Source organism: Palaemon carinicauda, chromosome 1, assembly GCF_036898095.1.
Source record: "Palaemon carinicauda isolate YSFRI2023 chromosome 1, ASM3689809v2, whole genome shotgun sequence".
Classification (NCBI taxonomy): Eukaryota; Metazoa; Arthropoda; class Malacostraca; order Decapoda; family Palaemonidae; genus Palaemon; species Palaemon carinicauda.
Window position 1 is genome coordinate 262,193,443 of NC_090725.1, and position 26,500 is coordinate 262,219,942.

Genomic DNA, 26,500 nt, shown 5'->3' on the forward strand with positions numbered 1-26,500 from the left:
TCCCAATCAACTCTATCATACGCTTTCTCCAGATCCATAAACGCAACATACACCTCCTTACCTTTTGCTAAATATTTCTTGCATATCTGCCTAACTGTAAAAATCTGATTCATACAACCCCTACCTCTTCTAAAACTACCCTGTAATTCTAAGATTGCATTCTCTGTTTTATCCTTAATCCTATTAATCATTACTCTACCATACACTTTTCCAACTACACTCAACAAACTAATACCTCTTGAATTACAACACTTATGCACATCTCCCTTACCCTTATATAGTGGTACAATACATGCACAAACCCAATCTACTGGTACCCCTGACAACATAAAACATATATTAAACAATCTCACCAACCATTCAAGTACAGTCACACCCCCTTCCTTCAACATCTCAGCTCTCACACCATCCATACCAGATGCTTTTCCTACTCTCGTTTCATCTAGTGCTCTCCTCACTTCCTCTCTTGTAATCTCTCTCTCATTCTCTTCTCCCAACACTGGCTCCTCAACACCTGCAACAACAATTATATCTGCCTCCCTATTATCCTCAACATTCAGTAAACTTTAAAAATATTATGCCCACCTTTTCCTTACCTCCACTCTTTTTAACAACCTTCCATTTCCATCTTCCACTGTCTCTTCAATTCTTAAGCCAGCCTTCCTTACTCTCTTTACTTCTCTCCAAAACTATTTCTTATTCTCTTCATATGAACGACCCAATCCCTGACCCCACCTCAGGTCAGCTGCCCTTTTTGCCTCACATACCTTGCGCTTCACTTCCACATTTTTCTCTCTATATTTTTCATACTTCTCTATACTATTACTCTGCAGCCATTCTTCAAAAACCCTCTTTTTCTCTTCCACTCTTACCTTCACTCCTTCATTCCACCATTCACTGCCCTTCCTCAAGCTGCCTCCAACAAACTTCTTGCCACACACATCACTTGCAATCCCAACAAAATTTTCTTTTACTAACTTCCACTTCTCCTCTAAATTACCATCAGGATGCCTGAAAACTTTAAATCATTCATTCATTCATTCTAAATTACCAGTTTCTCTTACTTTCACTTTGTCATAAGCCATTTTCAACCTTTCTTGAAATTTACTTTATATATATATATATATATATATATATATATATATATATATATATATATATATATATATATATATATATATATATATATCCTCACATATAAGATAAGACCTTAACAAATAAACAAAGAATGTAACATACAATGTTCTGTAGATACAATGCAGCTCTCAATAGAGATTCTTTTTTTTTTCAGGGGAAGGGGGTTATAGTTTCATATAATTCAATATTTATGTCCTCCATGTGTTTACCTATTATTCATTATGTTTAAAGGTCATAGTGTTTTTATGGCCCAGATTTTTACTTTACTAATGTATTAGCATTAGGAAGTTACTTTGGTACTGGCTTATATACAGTATAGTACAGTTCCATATTTAGGTGTGTTCTGACTTACATCAAAACTCGAAATACAAAGCATCGTTCGAACGGATCTCTGTTGTACTCCCGAGGACCTAATGTACAGGAATATACATTTTGATGTGAATACTGTACATGAATAACCTTGCTTTTCAAAGGTATAAGAAAATAAAACAAAATTCAACAGTAATAAAGGTTAATAAGTACATCTCTCTTGGATGTACAGCATTTAATTAATTGGTCTCGTATAAAACTTCAGATGATTATATCTAATATATCATTTTGAGACTTGAATGTACAGCATTTATTTCTATGACCCTGTACAAAACTTCAGATAATTACATTTAATTTATAATTTTGAGACTTGGATGTACACCATTTAATTTTTTGACCACGTAAAAACTTCAAGTAAACGTAACTTTTTTGTGTGTAAATAGCAATACAGTACCATATACAAAACTATGGATGATATAATGTATACCAATAATTCAGAAGTTGAAGAGTATATATACATATATATATATATATATATATATATATATATATATATATATATATAAAAGTGTGTGTGTGTGTATTTGTGTGATAGCTCATTAGCTCGCCTTTAATGTGAGTCATTTTCTTATTTTATCAAATATAAACTCATAAATTACCAATTAATACGGAATTCCATTTATTCTTTGGAATAACTTACACTCAAATGGATATACAGTATATATAGTATATATATAAAGTCCATCCACCCTGACCAGGAGCCCAACTTACCGTATACCTTTCTCAGTTGGAAGAAGGTTAAGCCAAATATAAATCCACTTACAATGCTTGTAATGACCGAGTAAAAGAGGTTACTGTCTCCTATTCCAAACTTAGAAGGTTATCTTCTAAAATCTTGGTCAGAGTCCAAGGCTTTATATGTAATTCTCTTTGGTTAAATGCTATTGTCGAGGTAATGTGTGTTGGACTTTGTACAGGGGTGATGTTTATCAACTTTTATTAACTTTCATTCCTCTTCATTTAGGAGGTCACTCTTGCATTCTAACTTTTCCTTACTTTAGTGTGAGTGAGGGAGTGGGGTGGCAGGTCATGTCTGTGAACTTTTGATTTTGCACAAGCCTTAATTTTTCCTAATACTTATTCTGTACAAGCATTTTGTTTCTCATTTTCACCAGGAACATCAAATACCGTCATCGGTTATGATGTATAATGCTAGTACTGTATGTTTGATGTTACGCCCATATATACAGGTAGACTAAATTTCTTCCTTAATTTTTTGGTGCATTAGAAATAGAGTTAAACATCAGAATTTGTTTGGCAATTTATTCTTACCCTTAAAATTTCAATATGATTCTGCAGTGAATAGAGCCTGTTGTCTCGAACAATTGATTCTATGAGCTTGTGATACTCCTCTGAAAATCAAGAGAAAAATATGGTTAAAGAAGGGCATTAGAAAAATAATGTGCTATACTGAGGTAAAATTAATATATAAAGAAATATAGAAAAGGCATTCACACATCTGCTTTAAAATATAGATACCCTTTTAATAGTAGAAAAGATATCAGTTTGAGAAGGTACTAGAATTACAAAGTGAAACATAAAAATTTGGCTACTCCCATTATTATTTCAAATAGTATAACCAAGCAACTGAGTTTGAGTTGAAATATATCATCCAGATAGAGGTAAAAAATTTCTAAATTGCAGTTACTTTATTTTTTGGTGGATACATTTTCACAACATAAAATGCTTCTTTTTGGATAACTTTGGTCATATTTTAATTTCCTATCTTTTTTTCAGGGCCTTTTTGTACATCATCATCATCTCCTCCTACACCTATTCGACGTAAAGGGCCTTGGTTAGATTTCGTCAGTCGTCTCTCTCTTGAGCTTTTAATTCAATACTTCTCATTTCACCATCGCCTACTTCGCACTTCATAGTCCTCAGCCATGTAAATCTTGGACTTCCAAATCTTCTAGTGCCTTGAGGAGCCGGAGCCCAGCTGAATGTTTGGTGAATTAATCTCTCTTGGGGAGTGCGAATAATCTCTCTTATAGTTTCATTTCTAATACTGTCATGCCATTTAACTCCCAATATCCTTCTAAGGGCTTTGTTCTTAAATTTACTAAATCTGTTGGAGATTGTTTCATTGTCATACCATGACTCATGACCATATAGTAAAAAAGATCTCACTAAACTGATATACAGTCTAACTTTTATATGTAATTTCAGGCAATTTGATTTCAAAATTTTACTTAACCTAGCCATTGTCTGTTTTGCTTTTTTCAATCTTTCACTAAACCCTAATTCTAAAGACCTTGTATTGGAGATAATAGTTCCTAAATGCTTGAATGATTCTGCCTCATTAATCCTTAGGACAAAACAGTGTACAGCTGTCAATTTAAAGTGCACTTTTTAGAGATATATTAATAAAAGATTTCTCAATGAAGTCATACAAACCTCCATATTGATTTCTGTGAATTGGAAAGTGCTTATTCATAATCTTAAATACAATATATCTGCATAGCTAATTAGAATCAAGTTCTTCATCCATACAGGAAATGGGATGTCTTAAGTTGTACAATCCTGAGATTTAGCCAAGGTAGGTACAGTGATACCTCTACATACGATCTTAATTCGTTCCAGAAACTACTTCATATGTTAAAACGATCGTATGTTGGAGCAAATATTCCCATAAGAATACATGGTAATTGATTTAATTCGTTCCTCAGCCTAAAAACCCATAATAAATCCTTAATAAATGGCTACACATAATTACACAATACATTAATACAATGTCTGTATAATAAATACATATTACAAACCAAAAAAAATGTTATTTTCATTAGTAAAATAAATTTTTGAATATACTTACCCGGTGATCATATAGCTGTCAGCTCTGCTGCCCGACAGAAAAACCTAAGGACAAAATACGCCAGCGATCGCTATACAGGTGGGGGTGTACATCAACAGCGCCATCTGTCGAGCAGGTACTCAAGTACTCCATGTCAACACAGAACCAATTTTCTCCTCGGCCCACTGGGTCTCTATTGGGGAGGAAGGGAGGGTCCTTTAATATATGATCACCGGGTAAGTATATTCAAAAATTTATTTTACTAATGAAAATAACATTTTTCAATATTAAACTTAGCCGGTGATCATATAGCTGATTCACACCCAGGGGGGTGGGTAGAGACCAGCATTATATGTTTACATTAAGAGCTAAGTATTTTGTATTTCATTTTAGCAGTTATTCAAAATAACAAACATAAAATCAATAAGTACCTGGTAAGGAAGTCCACTTGAACAATTACTCTGCCTTTTTAAGTACGTCTTCCTTACTGAGCCTCGCGATCCTCATAGGATGCTGAGCGACTCCTAGGAGCTGAAGTATGAAGGGTTGCAACCCATACTAAAGGACCTCATCAAAACCTCTAATCTAGGCGATTCTCAAGAAAAGAATTTGACCACCCGCCAAATCAACCAGGATGCGAAAGGCTTCTTAGCCTTCCGGACAACCCAAAAACAACAATAAAAAAACATTTCAAGAGAAAGATTAAAAAGGTTATGGGATTAGGGGAATGTAGTGGTTGAGCCCTCACCCACTACTGCACTCGCTGCTACGAATGGTCCCAGGGTGTAGCAGTTCTCGTAAAGAGACTGGACATCTTTAAGGTAAAATGATGCGAACACTGACTTGCTTCTCCAATAGGTTGCATCCATTACACTCTGCAGAGATCTGTTTTGTTTGAAGGCTACTTTAGTTGCGACAGCTCTAACTTCATGTGTCCTTACCTTCAGCAAAGCATGGTCCTCCTCCTTCAGATGGGAATGAGCTTCTCGAATCAAAAGTCTGATATAATAAGAAACTGCATTCTTCGACATAGGTAAAGAAGGTTTCTTAATAGCACACCATAAAGCTTCTGACTGTCCTCGTAATGGTTTAGTACGTCTCAAATAGTACTTAAGAGCTCTTACAGGGCATAGTACTCTTTCTTGTTCATTTCCAATCAAATTAGAAAGGCTTGGAATATCGAACGATTTGGGCCAAGGACGAGAAGGAAGTTCGTTTTTGGCTAAAAAACCAAGCTGTAAGGAACATGTAGCCGTTTCAGATGTAAATCCAATGTTCCTGCTGAAGGCGTGTATCTCACTGACTCTTTTAGCTGTTGCTAAGCAGACGAGGAAAAGGGTCTTCAAAGTGAGATCTTTAAAAGAGGCTGATTGAAGTGGTTCAAACCTTTCTGACATAAGGAATCTTAGTACCACGTCTAAGTTCCAACCTGGTGTGGCCAACCGACGCTCCTTCGAGGTCTCAAAAGACTTAAGGAGGTCCTGTAGATCTTTGTTGTTGGAAAGATCTAAGCCTCTGTGACGGAAGACTGCTGCCAACATGCTTCTGTAACCCTTGATCGTGGGAGCTAAAAGAGATCTTTCCTTCCTTAGGTATAAAAGGAAGTCAGCTATCTGAGTTACAGAGGTACTGGTTGAGGATACTGATACCGACTTGCACCAGCCTCGGAAGACTTCCCACTTCGACTGGTAGACTTTAAGAGTGGATGTCCTCCTTGCTCTAGCAATCGCTCTGGCTGCCTCCTTCGAAAAGCCTCTGGCTCTCGAGAGTCTTTCGATAGTCTGAAGGCAGTCAGACGAAGAGCGTGGAGGCTTGGGTGTACCTTCTTTACGTGCGGCTGACGCAGAAGGTCCACTCTTAGAGGAAGTGTTCTGGGAACGTCTACTAGCCATTGCAGTACCTCGGTGAACCATTCTATCGCGGGCCAGAGGGGAGCAACCAACATCAACCTTATCCCTTCGTGAGAGGCGAACTTCTGCAGTACTCTGTTGACAATCTTGAACGGGGGGAATGCATAAAGGTCTAGATGGGACCAATCCAGAAGAAAGGCATCTATGTGAACTGCTGCTGGGTCCGGAATCGGTGAGCAATAAATTGGGAGCCTCTTGGTCATCGAGGTTGCAAACAGATCTATGGTAGGCTGACCCCACAAGGCCCATAGTCTCTTGCATACATTCTTGTGAAGGGTCCACTCTGTTGGGATGATTTGACCCTTCCGGCTGAGGCGGTCTGCCATGACATTCATGTTGCCTTGAATGAACCTCGTTACTAGCGATATGTTTCGATCTCTTGACCAGGTGAGGAGGTCCCTTGCGATCTCGTACAACGTCCTCGAATGAGTCCCTCCTTGCTTGGAGATGTACGCCAAGGCTGTGGTGTTGTCGGAGTTCACCTCCACCACCTTGCCTAGAAGGAGGGACTTGAAGCTTCTCAAGGCCAGATGAACTGCCAGTAGCTCCTTGCAGTTGATGTGCAACGTTCTTTGATCCGCATTCCACGTGCCCGAGCATTCCCGACCGTCCAATGTCGCACCCCAGCCCGTGTCCGATGCGTCCGAGAAGAGAATGTGGTTGGGGGTCTGAACAGCCAGTGGCAGACCCTCCCTGAGGAGAATGTTGTCCTTCCACCAAGTCAGTGAAGACTTCATCTTCTCGGAAATAGGAATCGAGACCGCTTCTAGCGTCTTGTCCTTTCTCCAGTGAACAGCTAGGTGAAATTGAAGGGGTCGGAGGTGGAGTCTCCCTAACGCGATGAACTGGTCCAGTGATGAAAGCGTCCCTATCAGACTCATCCACTGTCTGACTGAACATCGGTCCTTCTTCAGCATGTTCTGGATGCATTCTTGGGCTTGACTGATTCTGGGGGCCGACGGAAAAGCCCGAAAAGCTTGACTCTGAATCTCCATTCCTAGGTACACTATCGTTTGGGATGGGACGAGTTGGGACTTTTCCATATTGACCAGGAGACCCAATTCCTTGGTCAGATCCAGAGTCCACTTTAGATTCTCCAGACAGCGACGACTTGACGAAGCTCTTAGAAGCCAGTCGTCCAAATAGAGGGAGGCTCTGATGTCTGCTAAATGCAGGAATTTGGCAATATTCCTCATCAGTTTCGTAAAAACAAGAGGTACCGTGCTTAGGCCAAAGCACAGGGCTTGAAACTGGTATACAACCTTCCCGAAAACGAACCTTAGAAAAGGTTGGGAATCTGGGTGGATGGGGACGTGAAAGTAAGCGTCCTTTAGGTCTAACGAGACCATCCAGTCTTCCTTCCTGACCGATGCTAGAACCGACTTTGTCGTCTCCATGGTGAACGTCTGCTTTGTGACAAAGACATTCAGAGCACTGACGTCTAGCACCGGCCTCCACCCTCCTGTCTTCTTCGCCACTAAGAAGAGACGGTTGTAGAAGCCCGGGGATTGATGGTCCCGGACTTTGACTACCGCTCCCTTTTGTAGTAAGAGAGACACCTCTTGTTGCAAAGCTAGTCTCTTGTCCTCCTCTCTGTACCTGGGAGAGAGGTCGATGGGAGTTGTTGCTAGAGGGGGCTTGCGCAAGAATGGAATCTTGTACCCCTCTCTGAGTAACTTCACAGACTGTGCCTCTGCGCCCCTGTTCTCCCAGGCCTGCCAGTAGTTCTTGAGCCTGGCTCCCACTGCTGTCTGAAGAAGGTGGCAGTCAGACTCTGCCTCTAGAGGACTTGGAACCCTTCTTCTTGCTCCCACGTTGACTTTCGGCACGAGCACCTCCTCTGCTGGAGGCTCTGCCACGAAAGGGCGGAATGAACCTTGAAGCTGGCGTGTCCATCCTGGGTCTAGGCACGGAGGGCAAAGGGGTGGCTTTGCGTGCGGATGACGCAACCAGGTCATGAGTGTCTTTCTGGATCAAGGAGGTGGCAATCTCCTTGATCAACTCCTCAGGGAAGAGGCACTTCGAGAGAGGAGCAAACATAAGTTCCGACTTTTGACATGGGGTGACTCCAGCTGACAAGAAGGAGCAAAGGTGATCCCGCTTCTTGAGGACCCCGGACACGAAAGAAGCCGCAAGCTCACTAGAACCATCCCGTATGGCTTTGTCCATGCAGGACATAATGAGCATGGAAGTTTCCTTGTCAGAAGGGGAGGTCTTCCTGCTCAACGCTCCCAAACACCAGTCCAAGAAGTTAAAGACTTCGAATGCTCGAAATACTCCTTTCATTAGATGGTCCATATCCGAAGGAGTCCAGCAAATCTTGGAGCGTCTCATGGCCAGCCTGCGGGGAGAGTCTACCAGACTTGAGAAGTCGCCCTGGGCAGAGGCAGGAACTCCCAAGCCGAGAACTTCTCCCGTGGCATACCAGACGCTAGATCTGGAAGCAAGCTTGGCCGGGGGAAACATGAAGGCTGTCTTCCCAAGCTGCTTTTTGGACTGCAACCAATCTCCCAGTACTCTTAAAGCTCTCTTGGACGAGCGAGCGAGTACGAGCTTCGTAAAGGCAGGTGCGGATGACTGCATGCCTAAAGCGAACTCAGAGGGAGGCGAGCGTGGTGCTGCAGACACAAACTGATCAGGATATAAATCCTTGAACAGCGCAAGCACTTTCCTAAAGTCTAAGGAGGGAGGCGTGGTCTTGGGTTCGTCGATGTCCGTGTGTTGGTCGTCAAGATGTGCAGCTTCGTCATCATCAGAGAGTCCATCGTCTGAATGTTGAGGAGGAAGCGGCAAAGGAGTAGGTAAAAGCTGGTCGGCTGAGTCCGGCAGCACGGGTGCATGCGTGGCTGCACTGGACCCAACGTCATGTAACTGTTGGTCAGTCTGTGAACTGGCAACAACCATAGCTGCGTGGGGACGCAAGGCGTCTACTCCTGACTGCGGTCGAGTAGCGGAAACCACAGTGGGTTGCGGAGGTTGACGCACAGCGTCAAAACACGGCAACTTAACTCCACCCTCCTGTTGTTGTGGTAACACGCGAACGTCAACGGAGGGTTCCGTGCGTCGGTGAACGTCAACATGCGTCTGGCAGGGTCGACTGCGCATGGGTGGTGGAACTCTCACAGCTGGAGTGCGGGAGCAGGCAGCCTCAGCGTCTACTGGGCGCACAACCGTGGTTGGTTGTAGGCTAACGGGTGCAGCGTCAACCTTCTCTGCACGATACTCCTGCATGAAAGAAGCTAACTGAGTCTGCATAGACTGTAGCAAAGACCACTTAGGGTCTACAGCAGCAGGTGCGGCAACAGACGGTGTTACTGCCTGTTGCGGTACCACTTTGCCTCTCTTAGGAGGTGTGCAGTCGTCGGAAGACTGCAGCGAGTCCGAACTGACCCAGTGGCTACACCTGGGCCGTTGGACTTGCGCGGAAGGGACCTTGCGTTTAAGAGGCCGTGAGACCTTGGTCCATCGTTTCTGGCGTGAAACCTCTTCCGCAGACGAGGAATGAACGGGCTCACTCGTCTTCTTGTGGGTGGGGCGATCTAGGAAAGATACGTCCGAAACCACGGAGGGAACGTCTGTCCGCTGATTAAAGCCTGTCGAACCCTTTGGTCGTACGACATTGCTTCTCCCCTGGGCTTGGGAGCTTGCAAGAGGTCCCGGACTGGGAGGACGACAGGCACGAACAGACGCACCCTCATGCGTAACACTAACACTTTTCACTGCACTAACACTCACTTCACTTCCCACTGCACTTTTACCCTTCAACTCCCTGACGTCAGCCATGAGTTGGTTGCGGTCACTCGCCAATGACTCGACTCTCTCACCCAGAGCCTGGATGGCACGCATCATATCTGCCATCGAAGGTTGATGAGTGCTAGAAGGGGGGTCGGGAGTAACCACTACAGGGGAAGGAATAGGTTGTGGGGCATGGGGAGAGGAAAAATCAACTGAGCGAGACGAACTCCTCCTGACTCTATCTCTCTCTAGCCTACGTGAATATTTCAGGAATTCTTGAAAATCGAATTCCGAAAGCCCAACGCATTCCTCACATCGATCTTCCAATTGACAGGTTTTACCCCGACAATTGGAACAAATGGTGTGCGGATCGATAGAGGCCTTCGGAAGACGCCTTGAACAGTCCCTAGCACTACACTTCCTGTATTTGGGGACTTGAGAAGGGTCAGACATCTTGAATTAGTCAAAGGGGGGATTCAAAATCTATCCAAGTCGTCAACAAATAATCCAAAATTCAATAAAAGAATGCAAGGAAGTATTGAAGATAACCTCTGCACAGCGAAAGCTAATAACCAGAAATGAATACTTCACCAAATAACGTGAAAATCAATCCAGAAAGCAACAGCGTATTTAGTAGGTCTTGCCAGTGGCACGACAGAGAGAAAATTGGTTCTGTGTTGACATGGAGTACTTGAGTACCTGCTCGACAGATGGCGCTGTTGATGTACACCCCCACCTGTATAGCGATCGCTGGCGTATTTTGTCCTTAGGTTTTTCTGTCGGGCAGCAGAGCTGACAGCTATATGATCACCGGCTAAGTTTAATATTGAAAAAAGAATAATAATAATGAAATAATAAATAAAAAACGGGTTGTAATGTAACACTTTTCCTTAGCGACAGGCCAGCGCAGGTGTAGGGACTTCTACGCAGGAGGAGACGGAAGATCAGCGAGGAGGTAGGGACGGTGACTTTGTACGATAACGTGTACGATAACTTACACTAACTTACACTACTACGTGAACTTTAACTTAACTTAGCTTATTTTTTTTTTCATTTTTTATAATTTTATATTTTTTTTTTACTGTACATTTTTCTTTTCTTATTTTTAATTTTCATCACTTTCACTCGATTCGGTCTTCCTTATCTTTGCTTCACTTTCTTTCTTTTCATCATGATCACTATACCGTTTTAGTAGAGATTTTTTAAAGAAACTATCGAGTGAAAGTTGCTTTGTACGGCTTTTAAGGATTTTTCTAAAATGCGTTAAGCAAACATCATCGAACTGTGCAACAACACGGCAAACCTGAAGCTTCTGTGGGTGATGCTTGTCGATGAAATCAACAACGTGTTGATGATATGCCAACATCTGTTTTATTTCCGCCGTACCTAAGATTTCGCCTACCTCCTCGATCTCCTCCGACTCACTCAGCTGCGCTTGGAACTCATCATGCTGCATGGCTTGCAGCTCCTTGAGTTCCTCGGTGGTGAGCTCTTCGTGATGCTCATCGACGAGTTCGGTGATGTCATCTTCATCCACCTCCAGACCCATGGACTTGCCAAGGGATACAATCTCTTCGACGTCTTCCTCGGCGGCAAGCACAGGTTCATTCTCGGGGCCAAAACCTTCGAAATCTCTGGGAGCAACAGCATCAGGCCAAAGCTTCTTCCAAGCGGAATTCAGGGTCCGACGAGTTACTCCCTCCCAAGCCTGATCAATGATCTTTAAGCAGTGCACGATATTGAAGTGGCTCCTCCAAAATTCACGCAAAGTTAAGTTGGTGCTTTGCGTGACATTAAAGCACTGCTTAAATAAGTGCTTGGTGTACAGCTTCTTAAAATAAGAGATGACTTGCTGGTCCATGGGCTGGAGGATAGGGGTGGTATTCGGTGGAAGATATAACACCTTGATGAATTTGTATTCGTCGATGATATCATCTTCGAGTCCTGAGGGGTGAGCGGGTGCATTGTCCAAACAAAGCAAGCACTTCAAAGGCAAATTCCTTTCCTGAAGATACTTCTTGACAGCAGGGCCGAAAACTACGTTTACCTATTCCACAAAGATATGCCTAGTAACCCAAGCCTTAGAATTAGAACGCCATAGAACATGTAGCAGGTCTTTATTAATTCTATGTGCTTTAAATGCCCTAGGGTTTTCGGAATGGTAAACTAACAGAGGCTTAATTTTGCAGTCCCCGCTGGCGTTGGCACAAAGCGCAAGAGTCAACCGATCCTTCATTGGCTTATGTCCAGGCATTTTCTTCTCTTCAGCGGTAATGTACATTCGACTAGGCATCTTTTTCCAAAACAGACCGGTTTCATCACAGTTGAAAACCTGCTGCTCTACGTAACCTTCCTCTGCCACGATGCTTTCGAACTTTTTAACAAAGTCTTTAGCAGCCTTAGTGTCCGAACTCGAAGCTTCTCCATGACGAACAACTGAATGAATCCTGGTCCGTTTCCTAAATTTCTCGAACCAACCTTGAGACGCCTTGAATTCCTCCGTCGTACGATCGGCTGAACTCTCCCCCGCATCACCCCGAGAGCGCGCCACCTTCAAGTCACTGTAGATAGCGCTGGCCTTCTCACAAATGATCGTTTCCATGATTGTATCGCAAACAATCTCCTTGTCTTTGATCCATATTAACAAAAGTCCTTCCATCTCTTCAAGGGTAGGGCTACGACGTTTAGAAATAATCGTGATCCCCTTCGAAGGTTTCACTGATTTAATGGCTGACTTCTGTTTTATGATCGTCGAGATCGTTGACATATTCCGGCCATATTGTTTAGCCAGATCGCTAACACGTACACCTCGCTCATGCTTTTCTATGATTTCCTGCTTTAATTCTAATGAAAGCATAGACTTCCTCTTTTTCTCACCACTGCTACTACTTCCTGAACCGAAACTAAGCTTTTTAGGACCCATGATTACAGAACACAGAAAACAACACGTGAAAAGGCAAGATAAAAAACTGTTAAAACTGAGCGAATAGAGGACAACCACACGATGCGCACGCGATGAGAGGACTGATCAAGGTGACGCTCGATTGGCGTCCCTCCGATGTGCTGCCGTCTAGCGGCGTCAACAACAAACTACGCTGCACGCTTTCGAGAAAATTTCACGGGTAAGCGTATTGTTTACGTTGTATGTTGGAGCAACACTCCGTATGTTGAGACAGAAATTTGGTCGCATTTTACTTCGTATGTTGGAAAATTCGTATGTTGGGACAATCGTATGTAGAGGTTCCACTGTATTTTCTTAATATTCCCTATAAGAAATATTAAAACCTAAAAATTTTTTCTTCAAAATTGGGATAGAGAGGTAAGACCAATCTTGAACAATCTTGTTCAGTAAAATATTCTCTAAAATGCTTAATATGATTTACTTAGGTCTTCTTGTTAGTTATTTTGATCCTAATGGAAACAAGAGACAAACTTTGTGTGCCTGTACAGGTCAAATGAGGCATTTCTGGGAATAGCTTACAAAACAAAACCCAGGACTGCACAACTTAAGACATCTCATTTCTCTCATGGAGGAAGAAATTGATTCTGATTAGTTATTCAAATATCTTTTACTGGATATCATGACTAAACCTTTTTCAGATCTAACTATATAGTAGCATATATTGAAATAAAAAAATGTATTAAAGTCAAGCCAATTTATTACAGATTGTTACAATGAAAAAGTAATTTATGCATCTGTACAGTAATTTATTTTTGACAGACATGTTTTTACCACAAAATACCAAAATTTTTGTTTTCAGTAAACTTCAATTCATAATTTTGAACTTTAGTTTTGTTTTGCCTTTATGAATCTATTGCAGGTCTTGCTTTTTAAAACTTGTTTATAAACAAATAAAGCTCTTCAGATTTATAATAATAGCAAAGTCAGCATCTTGGAATATAAACTAATTGTACAGAGAACACTGAAGGAAAAATATTGATGCAACCAGACCTGGTCAGCAACAGTTCAGTATATCAAAGTTTCACACATACAACAAAGATTGCAATTTAAATACTACAAAAATTTTGAAAATAATGGTGAACCAATATAAGAAATTTCATAATAAACTGCACTTTTTATACTTGCCCAGTAGTCATATAGCTATATCTATCAAACTAGGGGTTTGGAGTCAGTAAATGAAAACTCAAAACAAACACCCAAACAAGATAGCAACCTCTTGCATATCTGTCTATTACAGGTAAAAAATGGTATGGTATTTTTATCTCACTTTCTATCTGCCTCAACATCAGTAGGGAGATTGATTGGCTTTTATGTAACTACTGGGTAAGTAAAAAAACATAAAATATTTTAATATGAAAATTTCTTATTTTTTTATATTCTTACCTCTTAGTCACATAGCTAAATCCAACATTTATGTAAACTTGGGATTGATTGGGTTAACCTCCTAATCTAGTTATATATTGATACTCCAAAAATATGATGGCTACTTTTTAAGCCTGCATACTCACCTACTGAAGGATTTCAGATGATAAATACAGTACTGCCTCTGAGATAAAACTCGTCTTCCAGGGGTTTCTTTGGGATCAGAAAGCAAGACATAAACGATGCACTATTGTTTACTTTTTGCGGGTGGATATGCATGGGGGCTACCAACCGTTTTGGATGGTTGTTTTCATCAATACAGATATAGCTATGTGACTACTAGGTAAGGATATATAAAAAACATACACTATATCACTCACCAGCTTCCAACCTTCTCCAAGTGCATTACGACATAAAAATGCTGAAAGTACCATCATGGTTCCTGCATAGGTATATAACTATCAAAATATTTTCCCTTCAAGATGAGTTTGTGCATTACAAACAATCATAAAAGCAGTTGTTTCAAGCATGATGGTCATGGTTAAGGTCAACAACATTTTAAAATCCTTCATGAACCCTTTAGAGGGCAAATAACCCATAAGGGATACTTTTTCTTCATACTCAATTCACATGTCTATTGAACGCCACATCTGTGACAGACAGTATATCTCTCCATATTGTTTCAGCCAATAGGAACAAATTTGAAGCCTCTGCTTAGCAAAGTAGGCTTCCTAGTGTTTTCAAATGCATGGAAAACAGGAAACTTAATTTAAGCTTGGTGCAGCCTCAATATGCAGTTGGTGGAAAAATGTTTTAGGCAAAAATGACTGAAACAGGACAGCTAAATCACAGACAACTTTCCTTAAACCATCAATTTGACACTGCAAAAAGGATTGAACCTCACTGGCAACTAGAGAGAGAGACTTTAAAAGGGGGCAGGAGTAGAAACATGAGGGATCTTGGGTGAGGAAACATAGGCTGACACTTGATCATCTAAGGCACCAATTAGCTCTATTTTCTGTTCCTATCCTAACCATATGCTTTATGAAAATAAGCATATTACCAGAAGAAAGACCTTTTCATTCCTCTCATTTATCAGCAATATTACATGCTTGCCATTGACAATCAAAACAAAATGCAAGGATTTTAATGAGATCTGATAAATGAAACCAACCAACCAATAACATACTGATCAGTGACACAAACTGAAGCATCATGCAAAGTCATAAAACTCTCAAAATAGAGGTTATGTATAACAAAGAAAAACACAAGTTGACTGTAAGGCAACCAGGAAGTAAGTGAGTTCTTTTAACAAGATATCGACTCTTGGCAGTAAGTAAGAGAATTGAAAAGAAGGGCAAGCCAAATCTGGCCTTAACTCCCAGAATATTTCTTTTTTCTGTCTTTTCTGATTATAAGCTACCACATAAATGCATAAAGCATACAAATACTGAGGGTTCTTTAAAAGGGAAACTGGAACACATAGTAAATTACTATACTTTAAAAAATATGTGACTTTTCAGCACATATCTTGTATTTCATTGTATTTTATTAGGTTTATGGTATTCTGTCATGCATGTCTACTGTATTATATTTGTAGGGGTGCTTTTTTGTATGCAATACTTTCAGCTGATCTAAACAGGACTTTTGATAATACTGTAAAGGGATGGTTAAAAGTATAGCCTATTCAAAGCTCTATTATAATCTAGCCAATTAGTCACATGCTTATTTCTCCAGTTTATTTCAAACTGTAGAGGCAACTGGTTCACTATTCTATTATATAAATCTAACAAGAATTTCTTTCAATAAAGTTTGCTGATCCATATATATGACCTCTACGATATAATACAGTATTAATAAAGTTGTTCTATATAATAATATCAAAGCTTATTGACCCATACTTTTCATATAATACATTATGATACACACCATTATAAGTGACGAACTGAATCCTGAATCCCTTGGCAGTACCATTATGGTCACTCCTGAAGTGGACCCATAGTCGACGTGATCTAGATGTGAACACCATGGGGCGATCAACACTAGTACAAGTCTCGAAGGTAACTGTGCTATATGGTGACTCTTCAGAAAATATGAAATTAAATTACTCTTTTTTTTAAGTGGCTGTGGATGTATATCTTATAATCAAACTAAACTTTTTTTACTGTACTGTATTGCAAAATTTTAATATTTACAATAATATTCAAAGAAGCATCTAACTGGCAGTCAAAGGTATTTCTAGAATGATATAATTTAACTGTATCAAAATGAAAATTATCATGTATGTCTTACAGTTCCATGTGCATCAAGACTATAGATTTTACACATACAAAAAATTTCTAAATTACTGATCACTGAAAAATTTACAAATACTTACTATACTGCACTATATATGCAATATTTAAAACATAAAAAAATAACATTTCAAGAATTCAACACTCACTTGACTTTCTGAGGACGAGGTAGTCTCCACATTGGTCAGGACTAAGATGGATTTCAGGAACCACAACCAATACCCGACGTCCTTTGCTTGGCTTTACTACCCAGGTACATTTAGCATTATTTGGGTATTCTCCTGGGTAGTTAGGACTCTCAAACACTCCACCCAATTCCCTTACTACACCACCACACTCAAGTCCTACAAAAAGAGCAAGAATGTGAAAGACAAAACAATACAATTATAAAGAAGTAGTATTTGACTTGAAGTGAATGCTTTAGTTGGTTTCCAGGATACGTACGACTGCAAATGTTACAAGGGCTTCATTTACAAGTCTATGGATTGCTAAAGTGTTTAAATGGAGAGAAAGAGTAACATTGGATAATTACTTTTGCATTGTTCTTTGGATATTGACCCAGAAAAATCAGTTGTTGAGTTTCCTGGACATTGAATGCAAGAAGAAGAGCCGACCTCAGGTTGGTAAAATCCAGCATTGCACTTCACACAACGGCTTTCTTGAGAAAGAAAATATTCACCTTTATCACATACTTCATCTGAAAAGAAAAATGTTACACAAGAGAATTAAGCATATGACAAACATACCAGAAGTTAGTGATTGAACTGTCACTCCATTAACATTTCCACAAGATTAGCAACTTGTATCTAGACCCATTTTAAATTAAACAGTATTTTAATACTGATAACCTCTTAGAAACTTTCCAGCATTTCTGAATCAACTTCTTTAAGAGAAAATGCATCCAAAGTTATTTTTACTACAGTATTTATCAAAGGAAAACACCAAACAGAATGGGCAAATAAAAACACAGTTAACCCCTCAAGATAATCGCTATTGTTCAAAGTAGTATGTTTCACTTCAACATGGCTTATATATACGATTCAATAGGTACAAAAAATGTGACAACATCCAAGTTTACTAGCATTACTGTACTTTTCTCAACTTCCCTACACTGATCAAATCATGAAATATTAAAAATCTCAGAAGGACTTCTGAAAATGTATGTGACTAAGGAAAATCAAAGAGAGAGAGAGAGAGAGAGAGAGAGAGAGAGAGAGAGAGAGAGAGAGAGAGAGAGAGAGAGAGAGAGACTTCCTCGTCCTCCTCCTCATTGACAACTGCTTACCAAATCTGAAGCACTGCAAAAAAGAGGTGGCACCAGAAGGCGAGTAACTGTGACCTTCAGGACAAGCTTGACACTTCACTCGGCCACTGTACACCTGATAAGTTCCAGGAGTACAAGACTGGCAGGGACTAAACCCATCAGGGCTCCAATGACCAGCTGGACATGTATCTGTTAATCCAAAATATTTCTTATTATTTGCTTATAAATAGGATGTCATGGTTACAGCTCTTATCAAGAAAATATCCATTACAACTGCTACTAAGAAAATCTCCATAAAAACTACATTTAATTTTAAAGCAATCATTTAAAAAAATCTTCAGCAAATGAAAGAGAGAAAGAGTACCTGAGCATTCTGAGATATTGGTTGCTCCTTGCTTCATGAAGGGTTTAGATACAGCTGAACCTGGGTTATGTAGACAGGGTATGCAATGAACTTGACCCTCTAATGGTTGGTAGGTGCCTGGAGAGCACGCAACACAAACATCTTTTTGCGTGTCATGATAAGACCCCATGCTACAGGCAACTATAAAAAAATAAGACATTATGGTTGAAGAATCCTACCTGAAAATACCAACATAGTATAGTTATTAAACTAAAATTAATTATTCAAATAGTTATCTGGTATTCAAATATATGCTATTCCTTCAAAGATTGGCTATCATAAAAATTGCAATTTTATCATATTATATGTAACACCTATTGCTCCAGTGGGCAGTAGGAGCTGGCATAAAGATTTTCTAAGTATACAATGTCCTCTCATGCCTACCACCATATTAATTCCATATAATCAAAGTTCACATGTGCATTGAGATATAGAACTTAGTTATTGTAAGTGTTTAGGCAGACTGGATATCTTAAAAACACTTGCAAGTAAATCTCACCTCTTACATTTAAATCCTGTCCAATATAATCCTTTTGGTAAAATAAATATATAACTGTATAATTGCTAGTAAAAGAGGAAATGTGACTTACAACCACCTTAACATATTCCAAAGTACTGTAGTAAAACTAATTTCTTAGAATAAGGAAGTAGAGCCCAAAATTACAGTACTATACCCTTCCCCAAAAATAACACAAAAAACTCACTTTCTTATACCTACAAACAGTCAAATTAAAAAAATAAGTCAAATTAGAACTTAAGTTATAGCCAAATAAATCAAATTATTTTTATAATATCCCTACTGCCATTAATAATCCAAGGTCAGAACACCAATCAAAATTAAACTGTACAAGGATAATTTTTTTTCTTAAGTTAAGAGAGGTTGCTACATCTCTAATACCATCAGCTTTTCTTTTAAATTAAGTAAATACACTTTACCTGATTAACTGTGAGTGTCTACAATAAGATTCTTTTTGAACGATATAACTTTCTTAAAAAGAGATAAGGCAGGTATATGTACACGACAAAAAATATTTCTAACTAATCCTCTTATTTGTTTAGAGTTCCTCAAATACAGTTTCAAAACACTAACTGGGTATGGCAAATTTTCTACATTGTCACAGCAAACATCCTCTTTGAGGGGCAAAATGATATAAACAAGGTAACTTCTATATTCTAAAAATAATTTTGGCCCCAAGGTATGGTTACAATGAAAGTAAGGTACCCTTAGAAGAGAATCCTACAAGAGCTAAGATATCCTGTAACCTACTGATCTCTTTGGGTAAAGTTAAAACCAAATAAAGCAACATAAAATGTTGGATGCATATCGCCACCATATAGAAAGTAGCAGCGAACACGTGGGTGGTTTTAGAAAAAACATGCTTCAAAGTACTTCAAGCTCTTCCAAATGTTCAATTTGAGACCCTTTTAAAAACTCAAAACAACAAACCAACTTCATCTAATTGGGTTATGCACTGGTGGTTTCTCAATAAATATTAAATTTCCCAATATTAACCCCCAAGTCTAAACCAATATGTTAGAAAACCTAAGTCAACATCAACCAATAGTCTTTAATAGATAAAACAGAGAAATATTTCTCATACCTAAAGAATTTCATGACTCTAATATCTAAACTATTCTTTGTTGCTGTAATTTTTCCATATATAAATCCTAAAAAAATAAGTATGCTATTGATGTTGGTAAAGCCTATTGATAGGAGACCCTGCTGTTACAATAGATAATCTACATAATTTTGTAACCCCTGCTTCTCAGGAGAAAGTGGAGTCTCCCTATGGTTAAAGGCAGTATGAGTGGGTTGTTTTGTTGTATTAAATAGCAATATGGCTGTTGGAACAGATCTGTCCTGTTTGATAAAAAAAAAAAAAAAAAAACAGTTAGCTTGCTAGAAGAGACACATTTTTGATTCTCAAAATTTGTTGATGATGAATCATGGGAAAAATAAGAAACATGTTATTTTTATTAGTAAAATAAATTTTGAATATACTTACCCGATAATCATGTAGCTGTCAACTCCGTTGCCCGACAGAATTCTATGGAGGGATACGCCAGCTATCACAATACTAGAAGGGGGTGTACTTACCAGCGCCACCTGTGGCCAGGTACTCAAGTACTTCTTGTTGACACCTCCTCAATTATTCCTCGGTCCACTGGTTCTCTATGGGGAGGAAGGGAGGGTCGATTAAATCATGATTATCGGGTAAGTATATTCAAAAATTTATTTTACTAATAAAAATAACATTTTTCAATATTAAACTTACCCGATAATCATGTAGCTGATTCACACCCAGGGGGGTGGGTGAAAAACCAGTGTACAAGACTAAAGGATAGCTAAGTATCCCGTATTTCATATAATCAGTTATCCACAATAACAATGAAATAATAAGTACCTGGTAAGGAAGTCGACTTGAACCGTTACTCTGCCTTTAATAAGATCGTCTTCCTTACTGAGCGCAGCGTTCCTCTTGGGAGGCTGAATCAACTCAAAGGTGCTAAAGTATACAGGGCTGCAACCCATACTAAAGGACCTCATCACAACCTTTAACCTCGGCGCTTCTCAAGAAAGAATTGACCACCCGCCAAATCAACAAGGATGTGGAAGGCTTCTTAGCCGACCGTACAACCCATAAAAAGTATTCAAGAGAAAGGTTAAAAGGTTATGGGATTATGGGAATGTAGTGGCTGAGCCCTCGCCTACTACTGCATTCGTTGCTACGAATGGTCCCAGGGTGTAGCAGTACTCGTAAAGAGACTGGACATCTTTGAGATAGAATGATGCGAACACTGACTTGCTTCTCCAATAGGTTGCATCCATAACACTCTGCAGAGAATGGTTCTGTTTGAAGGCCACTGAAGTAGCCACAGCTCCCACTTCATGTGTCCTTACCTTCAGCAAAGCAAGGTCTTCTTCCTTCAGATGAGAATGTGTTTCTCTAATCAGAAGCCTGAATAGTAAGAAACTGAGTTCTTAGAACTTGGAAAAGAAGGTTTCTTGATAGCACACTATAAGGCTTCTGATTGTCCTTGTAAAGGTTAAGACCTTTTTAGATAGTACCTAAGAGCTCTAACTGGGCAAAGTACTCTCTTCAGATCATTCCCCACCAAGTTGGACAGGCTTGGGATCTCGAACGACTTAGGCCAAGGACGTGAAGGAAGCTCGTTTAGCAAAAACCGAGCTGCAAGGAACATGTAGCCGTTTCAGATGTGAAAACAATGATCCTGCTGAAGGCGTGGATCTCACTTACTCTTTTAGCTGTTGTCAAGCACACGAGGAAAAGAGTTTTTAATGTGAGGTCCTAAAAAGAGGCTGATTGGAGAGGTTCAAATCTTGATGACATAAGGAACCTTAGGACCACGTCTAGATTCCAGCCTGGAGTGGACAACCGACGTTCCTTTGAGGTCTCAAAAGACCTAGGGAGGTCCTGTAGATCTTTGTTGGTGGAAAGATCCAAGCCTCTGTGGCGGAAAACCGCTGCCAACATACTTCTGTAACCCTTGATCGTAGGAGCTGAAAGGGATCTTACTTTCCTTAGATATAACAGGAAGTCAGCAATCTGGGTTACAGTGGTACTGGTTGAGGAAACTGCATTGGTCTTGTACCAGCTACGGAAGACTTCCCCTTGAGACTGATAGATTCTGAGAGTGGATGTTCTCCTTGCTTTGGCAATCGCTCTGGCTGCCTCCTTCGAAAAGCCCCTAGCTCTTGAGAGTCTTTCGAAAGTCTGAAGGCAGTCAGACGAAGAGCGTGGAGGATTGGGTGTACCTTCTTTACGTGAGGTAGACTTAGAAGGTTCACTCCTAGAGGAAGAGTCCTGGGAATGTCGACCAGCCATTGCAGTACCTCTAAGAACCATTCTCTCGCGGACCAGAGCGGAGCCAACCAACGTCAGCCGTGTCCCTTTGTGAGAGGAGAACTTCTGAAGTACCCTGTTGACAATCTTGAACGGCGGGAATGCATACAGGTCGAGATGGAACCAATCCAGCAGAAAAGCATCCACGTGAACTGCTGCTGGGTCTGGAATCGGAGAACAATACAACAGGAGTCTCTAGGTTATCGAGGTAGTGAACAGATCTATGGTTGGCTGACCCCACAGGGCCCAAAGTCTGTTGCAAACATTCTTGAGAAGGGTCCACTCTGTGGGGATGACCTGACCCTTCCGTCTGAGGTGATCTGCCATGACATTCATACCGCCCTGAATGAACCTCGTTACCAGTTAGCTTTCGATCTTTAGACCAGATGAGTAGGTCCCTTGCGATCTAGAACAACTTCCACGAAAGAGTCCCTCCCTGCTTGAAGATGTAAGCCAGGGCTGTGGTGTTGTCAGAGTCCACCTCCACCACTTTGTTAAGCTGGAGGGACTTGAAGTTTATCAAGGCCAGAATAACCGCCAACAACTCCTTGCAATTGATGTGAAGTGTCCTTTGCTCCTGATTCCATGTTCCCGAGCATTCTTGTCCGTCCAAAGTCGCACCCCAGCCCGTGTCTGATGCGTCCGAGAGGAGACGGCGGTCGTGTTTCTGAACAGCCAAAGGTAGACTTCCTTGAGAAGAAAGCTGTTCTTACACCACGCGAGAGAAGACCTCCTCTCTTCGGAAACAGGAACTGAGACCGTATCTAGCGTCATGTCCTTTATCCAGTGAGCAGCTAGATGATACTGAAGGGGGGGGAGGTGGAGTCTCCCTAACACGATGAACAGGGCCAGCGATGAAAGTGTCCCTGTTAGACTCATCCACTACCTGACTGAGCATCGGTTCCTTCTCAGCATGCTCTGGATGCATTCTAGGGCTTGGAAGATCCTTGGGGCCGACGGAAAAGTCCGAAAAGCTCGACTCTGAAGATCCATACCCAAGGAGACAATGGTCTGGGATGGAACGAGCTGAGACTCCTCAAAATTGACCAGGAGGCCCAGTTCCTTGGTCAGATCCATAGTCCATTTGAAAATCTCCAGACAGCGACGACTTGTGGGAGCTCTTAAAAGCCAGTCGTCTGACGGAGCCGGACACAAGATCATGGTACTGCTGCACAGTCTGTGAACTGTCAATCATGGGCAAGCGAGGAAGTACAGTGACAACCCGAATCTGTCTAGACTGTCTGGGTCGTACAGACAACTCCTTATCGGGTTGCTGAGGTTGCCGCACTGCGTCACAACAAGTCACTTCTGTTGGTTGTTGAACGTCTTCCCCGTGACACATTGACTCCGTAAACAAAAAATCCTCTAACAAGGACTAAGCTTGGACTGCATGTCTTGCAACACAGCTCAAGGTCTATGGGAGCAGGTGTGGTAACAGACGGGATTAGCGACTGAAGTGGAACCATTACCTTCCCTGGAAGCATGTTATGCTTAAATAAAAGTCCATAAGAGGCTATGCAGCTAAAGGCTCCCTCCAAATGACAGAGTCCTCAAGGGAATATCAGAAGGAGGGAGAAAAGAACTTTCTCATCTACAGGGACCATATCCTAGAAAAGCTAAGTTCTCTCAGTGAGGGTTCACTGGTGCAAAAGCAGCAGACTAGAAGGCAACGTTATGAAACTGCTTGACAGTCTAGTGAGTTGGCAACAACCAAAGATGTGTGACTGAGAAGCATGCGGTAAGGTATGCAGAGCATGTTGTATGCAGAGTATGCTGTATGCAGAGCATGCTGTATGTAGAGCATGTTGTATGCAGAGCATGCTGAATGCAGAGCATGCTGTATGCAGAGCATGTTGTATGCAGAGCATGCTGAATGCAGAGCATGCTGTATGCAGAGCATGTTGTATGCAGAGCATGCTGTATGCAGAGCATGCTGTATGTAGAGCATGTTGTATGCAGAGCATGCTGAATGCAGAGCATGCTGTATGCAGAGCATGTAGTATGCAGAGCATGCTGTATGTAGAGCATGCTGTAAGGTAAGCAGAGCGTGTGCATGGCGTTTAACATTTCTCAGAAATTCCATGACCAGTGCTAGAGTGCTTTAAGCATGCTTGCATGGGGTTTAAATATCAACATAATATTTACCTTACATTCATAACTCATGATTCATATTTTTTGCCATATTCTGCGATATTGTTAAAAATATATTGCAAGGAATACAAATATATTTTTATAAGTAATACAAATAACCTCCATTATCATAAGGTTTGAAAATGGAGGTAAGGTATGCTGAACAGCAGAGTCAGAACGAGCTGGAACAACAATAGTTGTGGTTTCCTCTTCAAGACTCTGTTGAGGGAACACCTGAGGCTCAGTCTACAAAGGCTGATCAAAGGAAGTAGCAGAAGGTAGGCGCATGGGTGGAGGAGGCTGACTCCTGGCATGAGTGGCTGAACCCAAGGGTTGCGCTTGCTGAGCGGTTGGCGGAAGCGGAGTAGCAAGTTCCTGTTCCTGTGGTGTGAGCGGAGCGCGATGAGGTAGAGGCTGCGCAGAACAAGGTAAATGTCTCGCAAGCTGAGGCTCCTGAGGCGCAAGGCTAAGGTGTAGTGGTGCTTGCCTTGTGGAGGGTTGAGCTCGCTGCAGCGAGAGCTGAGGAGACTGACTCAAGGACGGGAGAGGTTGTTGTACCTCAACCGAGTGTTGCATCACTGGTGGAGCAGCAAGTGGAGGCGGAGGAAGAGAGGTATAATCCTCCTGATCCCATTGTAAAGGTTGCCTTAAAGAAGGCGGAGGCTGAACACCACTGGGAACAGCAAACTCAGAACGTGGCTCAACATCGTACGCCTGGCAGGTGGTACTGCGATCAGGCGGAGCGAGCGCAGGCGGAGCGAGCGCAGGCGGAGGGAGTGTAGGCGGAGGCGGAGGCGCAACACTCTCAGCCCGACACTCACGCATCAAGACCGAAAGTTGTGACTGCATGGACTGCAGTAGAGTAAACTTGGGGTCGGCAGACACTAAGGTCTGCTGAGGTAAAGCCTTAACAGCAGAGATCTGTTGCGGCAGAACCTTACTCCTCTTAGGCGGAGTGCATTCAACTGATGACTGAGGAGAGTCAGAGCTAACCCAATGACTGCATCCGGGTTGTTGAACTCTAACTTCGTACGTCTGGCATAGGTCTGGACTTTACGTTTAAGAGGTCTTGAGACCTGAGACCAGCGTTTTCTCCCCTAAATTTCTTCTGCAGACGAGCAAAATAAGGGCTCAATCGTCTGCGGGTGGGAGTGACGGTCTCGGTAAGACACGCCCACAACCACCGAGGATACTTCTGTGCGCCGATCAAGGCCTGCTGAACCCTTATGCCCTTCGACATTGCTTCTCCCCTGGGCTTGGGAGCTTGCAAGAGGTCCCGGACTGGGAGGACGACTGGCGCGCACAGAAGTACCCTCACGCACAACACTGACACACTTTGCGCTAATCACTTATCACTTTGATTTTCTGTTTGCACTTATTTCACTGAACTCGAAACTTTAAGTGGTTTGTACCTGAAACACGCAATTCTATCCTTTCTCAAAAGTTAGTAATTGCGAAAACAGAATTACAATGTAACAGAAAAATCTAATGAAAGATAAATAATTCAGTGGCTGGAAAGAGACTAAACACTAGATCACTCTAGAAACGTTTACCTTCTTCCCCTAAAGAGACTAGGGAGAAGAGCAAAAACGATAACAACGTTACTCGTACGCCTGGCAGGCTTGAATGAAACGTTTATCCTCCTCTTTCTCCCTCCGTCTCTATCTCTCTCTCTCTCTCTCTCTCTTGACTTAGAACCTGGGAGAAGAGCCCAATCATATATATCGTTAAAACATATTATTGTTAAAGGAAAAAACTGAAATATTTCCCAAAATGAAAAGTTCCTTTATTAGGATCAAAACCATTAAGTTAAGAAAGAATGAACAAAACGCTAGACACGGTTACTCTTACTGCAACGTGAAACCGTGAAAATACTTTCTCTATCGTAACGATAGAGTGCAAGTTGAACGTTCTGAACGTCAACAACTGCAGAGACAAAACAAAACGTTAGTTCAACTTTGAAAACAGTACTAGACTATCAAAGAAATTCTTTCAAAGACATAAAAAAAAGCATAATATGTTAACAGGTAAAACCGAAATGACGGGCTCAATGTTAATTAACTTCGGTACCAAGAAAAGACCGCCTACTATTAGGAAGGTCGAATATAAACAAATATAAAAATTAATTTTAATAAGTTTATAATAAAAGGAAGTTAATCGAAGAGGCCTATAAGAGGCGGAGAGATATAAAATAAATCTATAACTTTTGTTAAGCAAAATAAAGAAAGAGAGTCTATACTCTCTTAGACACCAACACTTCCGTCTAAGGGAAGGGTC

General features: G+C 41.1%; 1 protein-coding gene across 11 annotated transcripts in view; it reads right to left on the bottom strand.

The window, feature by feature from the left end:
* LOC137655707 (signal peptide, CUB and EGF-like domain-containing protein 1) overlaps nucleotides 1-26,500 on the bottom strand; it is a 348,295-nt gene that overhangs the window by 3,987 nt on the left and 317,808 nt on the right. For 10 of the 11 annotated variants that reach the window (XM_068389764.1, XM_068389755.1, XM_068389720.1 and 7 more), the window contains 6 exons: nucleotides 18,189-18,368; nucleotides 17,846-18,013; nucleotides 17,093-17,257; nucleotides 16,710-16,904; nucleotides 16,196-16,348; nucleotides 2,779-2,858 (listed from right to left, as the gene is read on the bottom strand). In XM_068389764.1, coding sequence (XP_068245865.1) covers nucleotides 2,779-2,858; nucleotides 16,196-16,348; nucleotides 16,710-16,904; nucleotides 17,093-17,257; nucleotides 17,846-18,013; nucleotides 18,189-18,368 — 941 coding nt within the window. The remainder of the gene's footprint in view (nucleotides 1-2,778; nucleotides 2,859-16,195; nucleotides 16,349-16,709; nucleotides 16,905-17,092; nucleotides 17,258-17,845; nucleotides 18,014-18,188; nucleotides 18,369-26,500) is intronic. The other variant, XM_068389774.1, reaches the window with a different exon arrangement.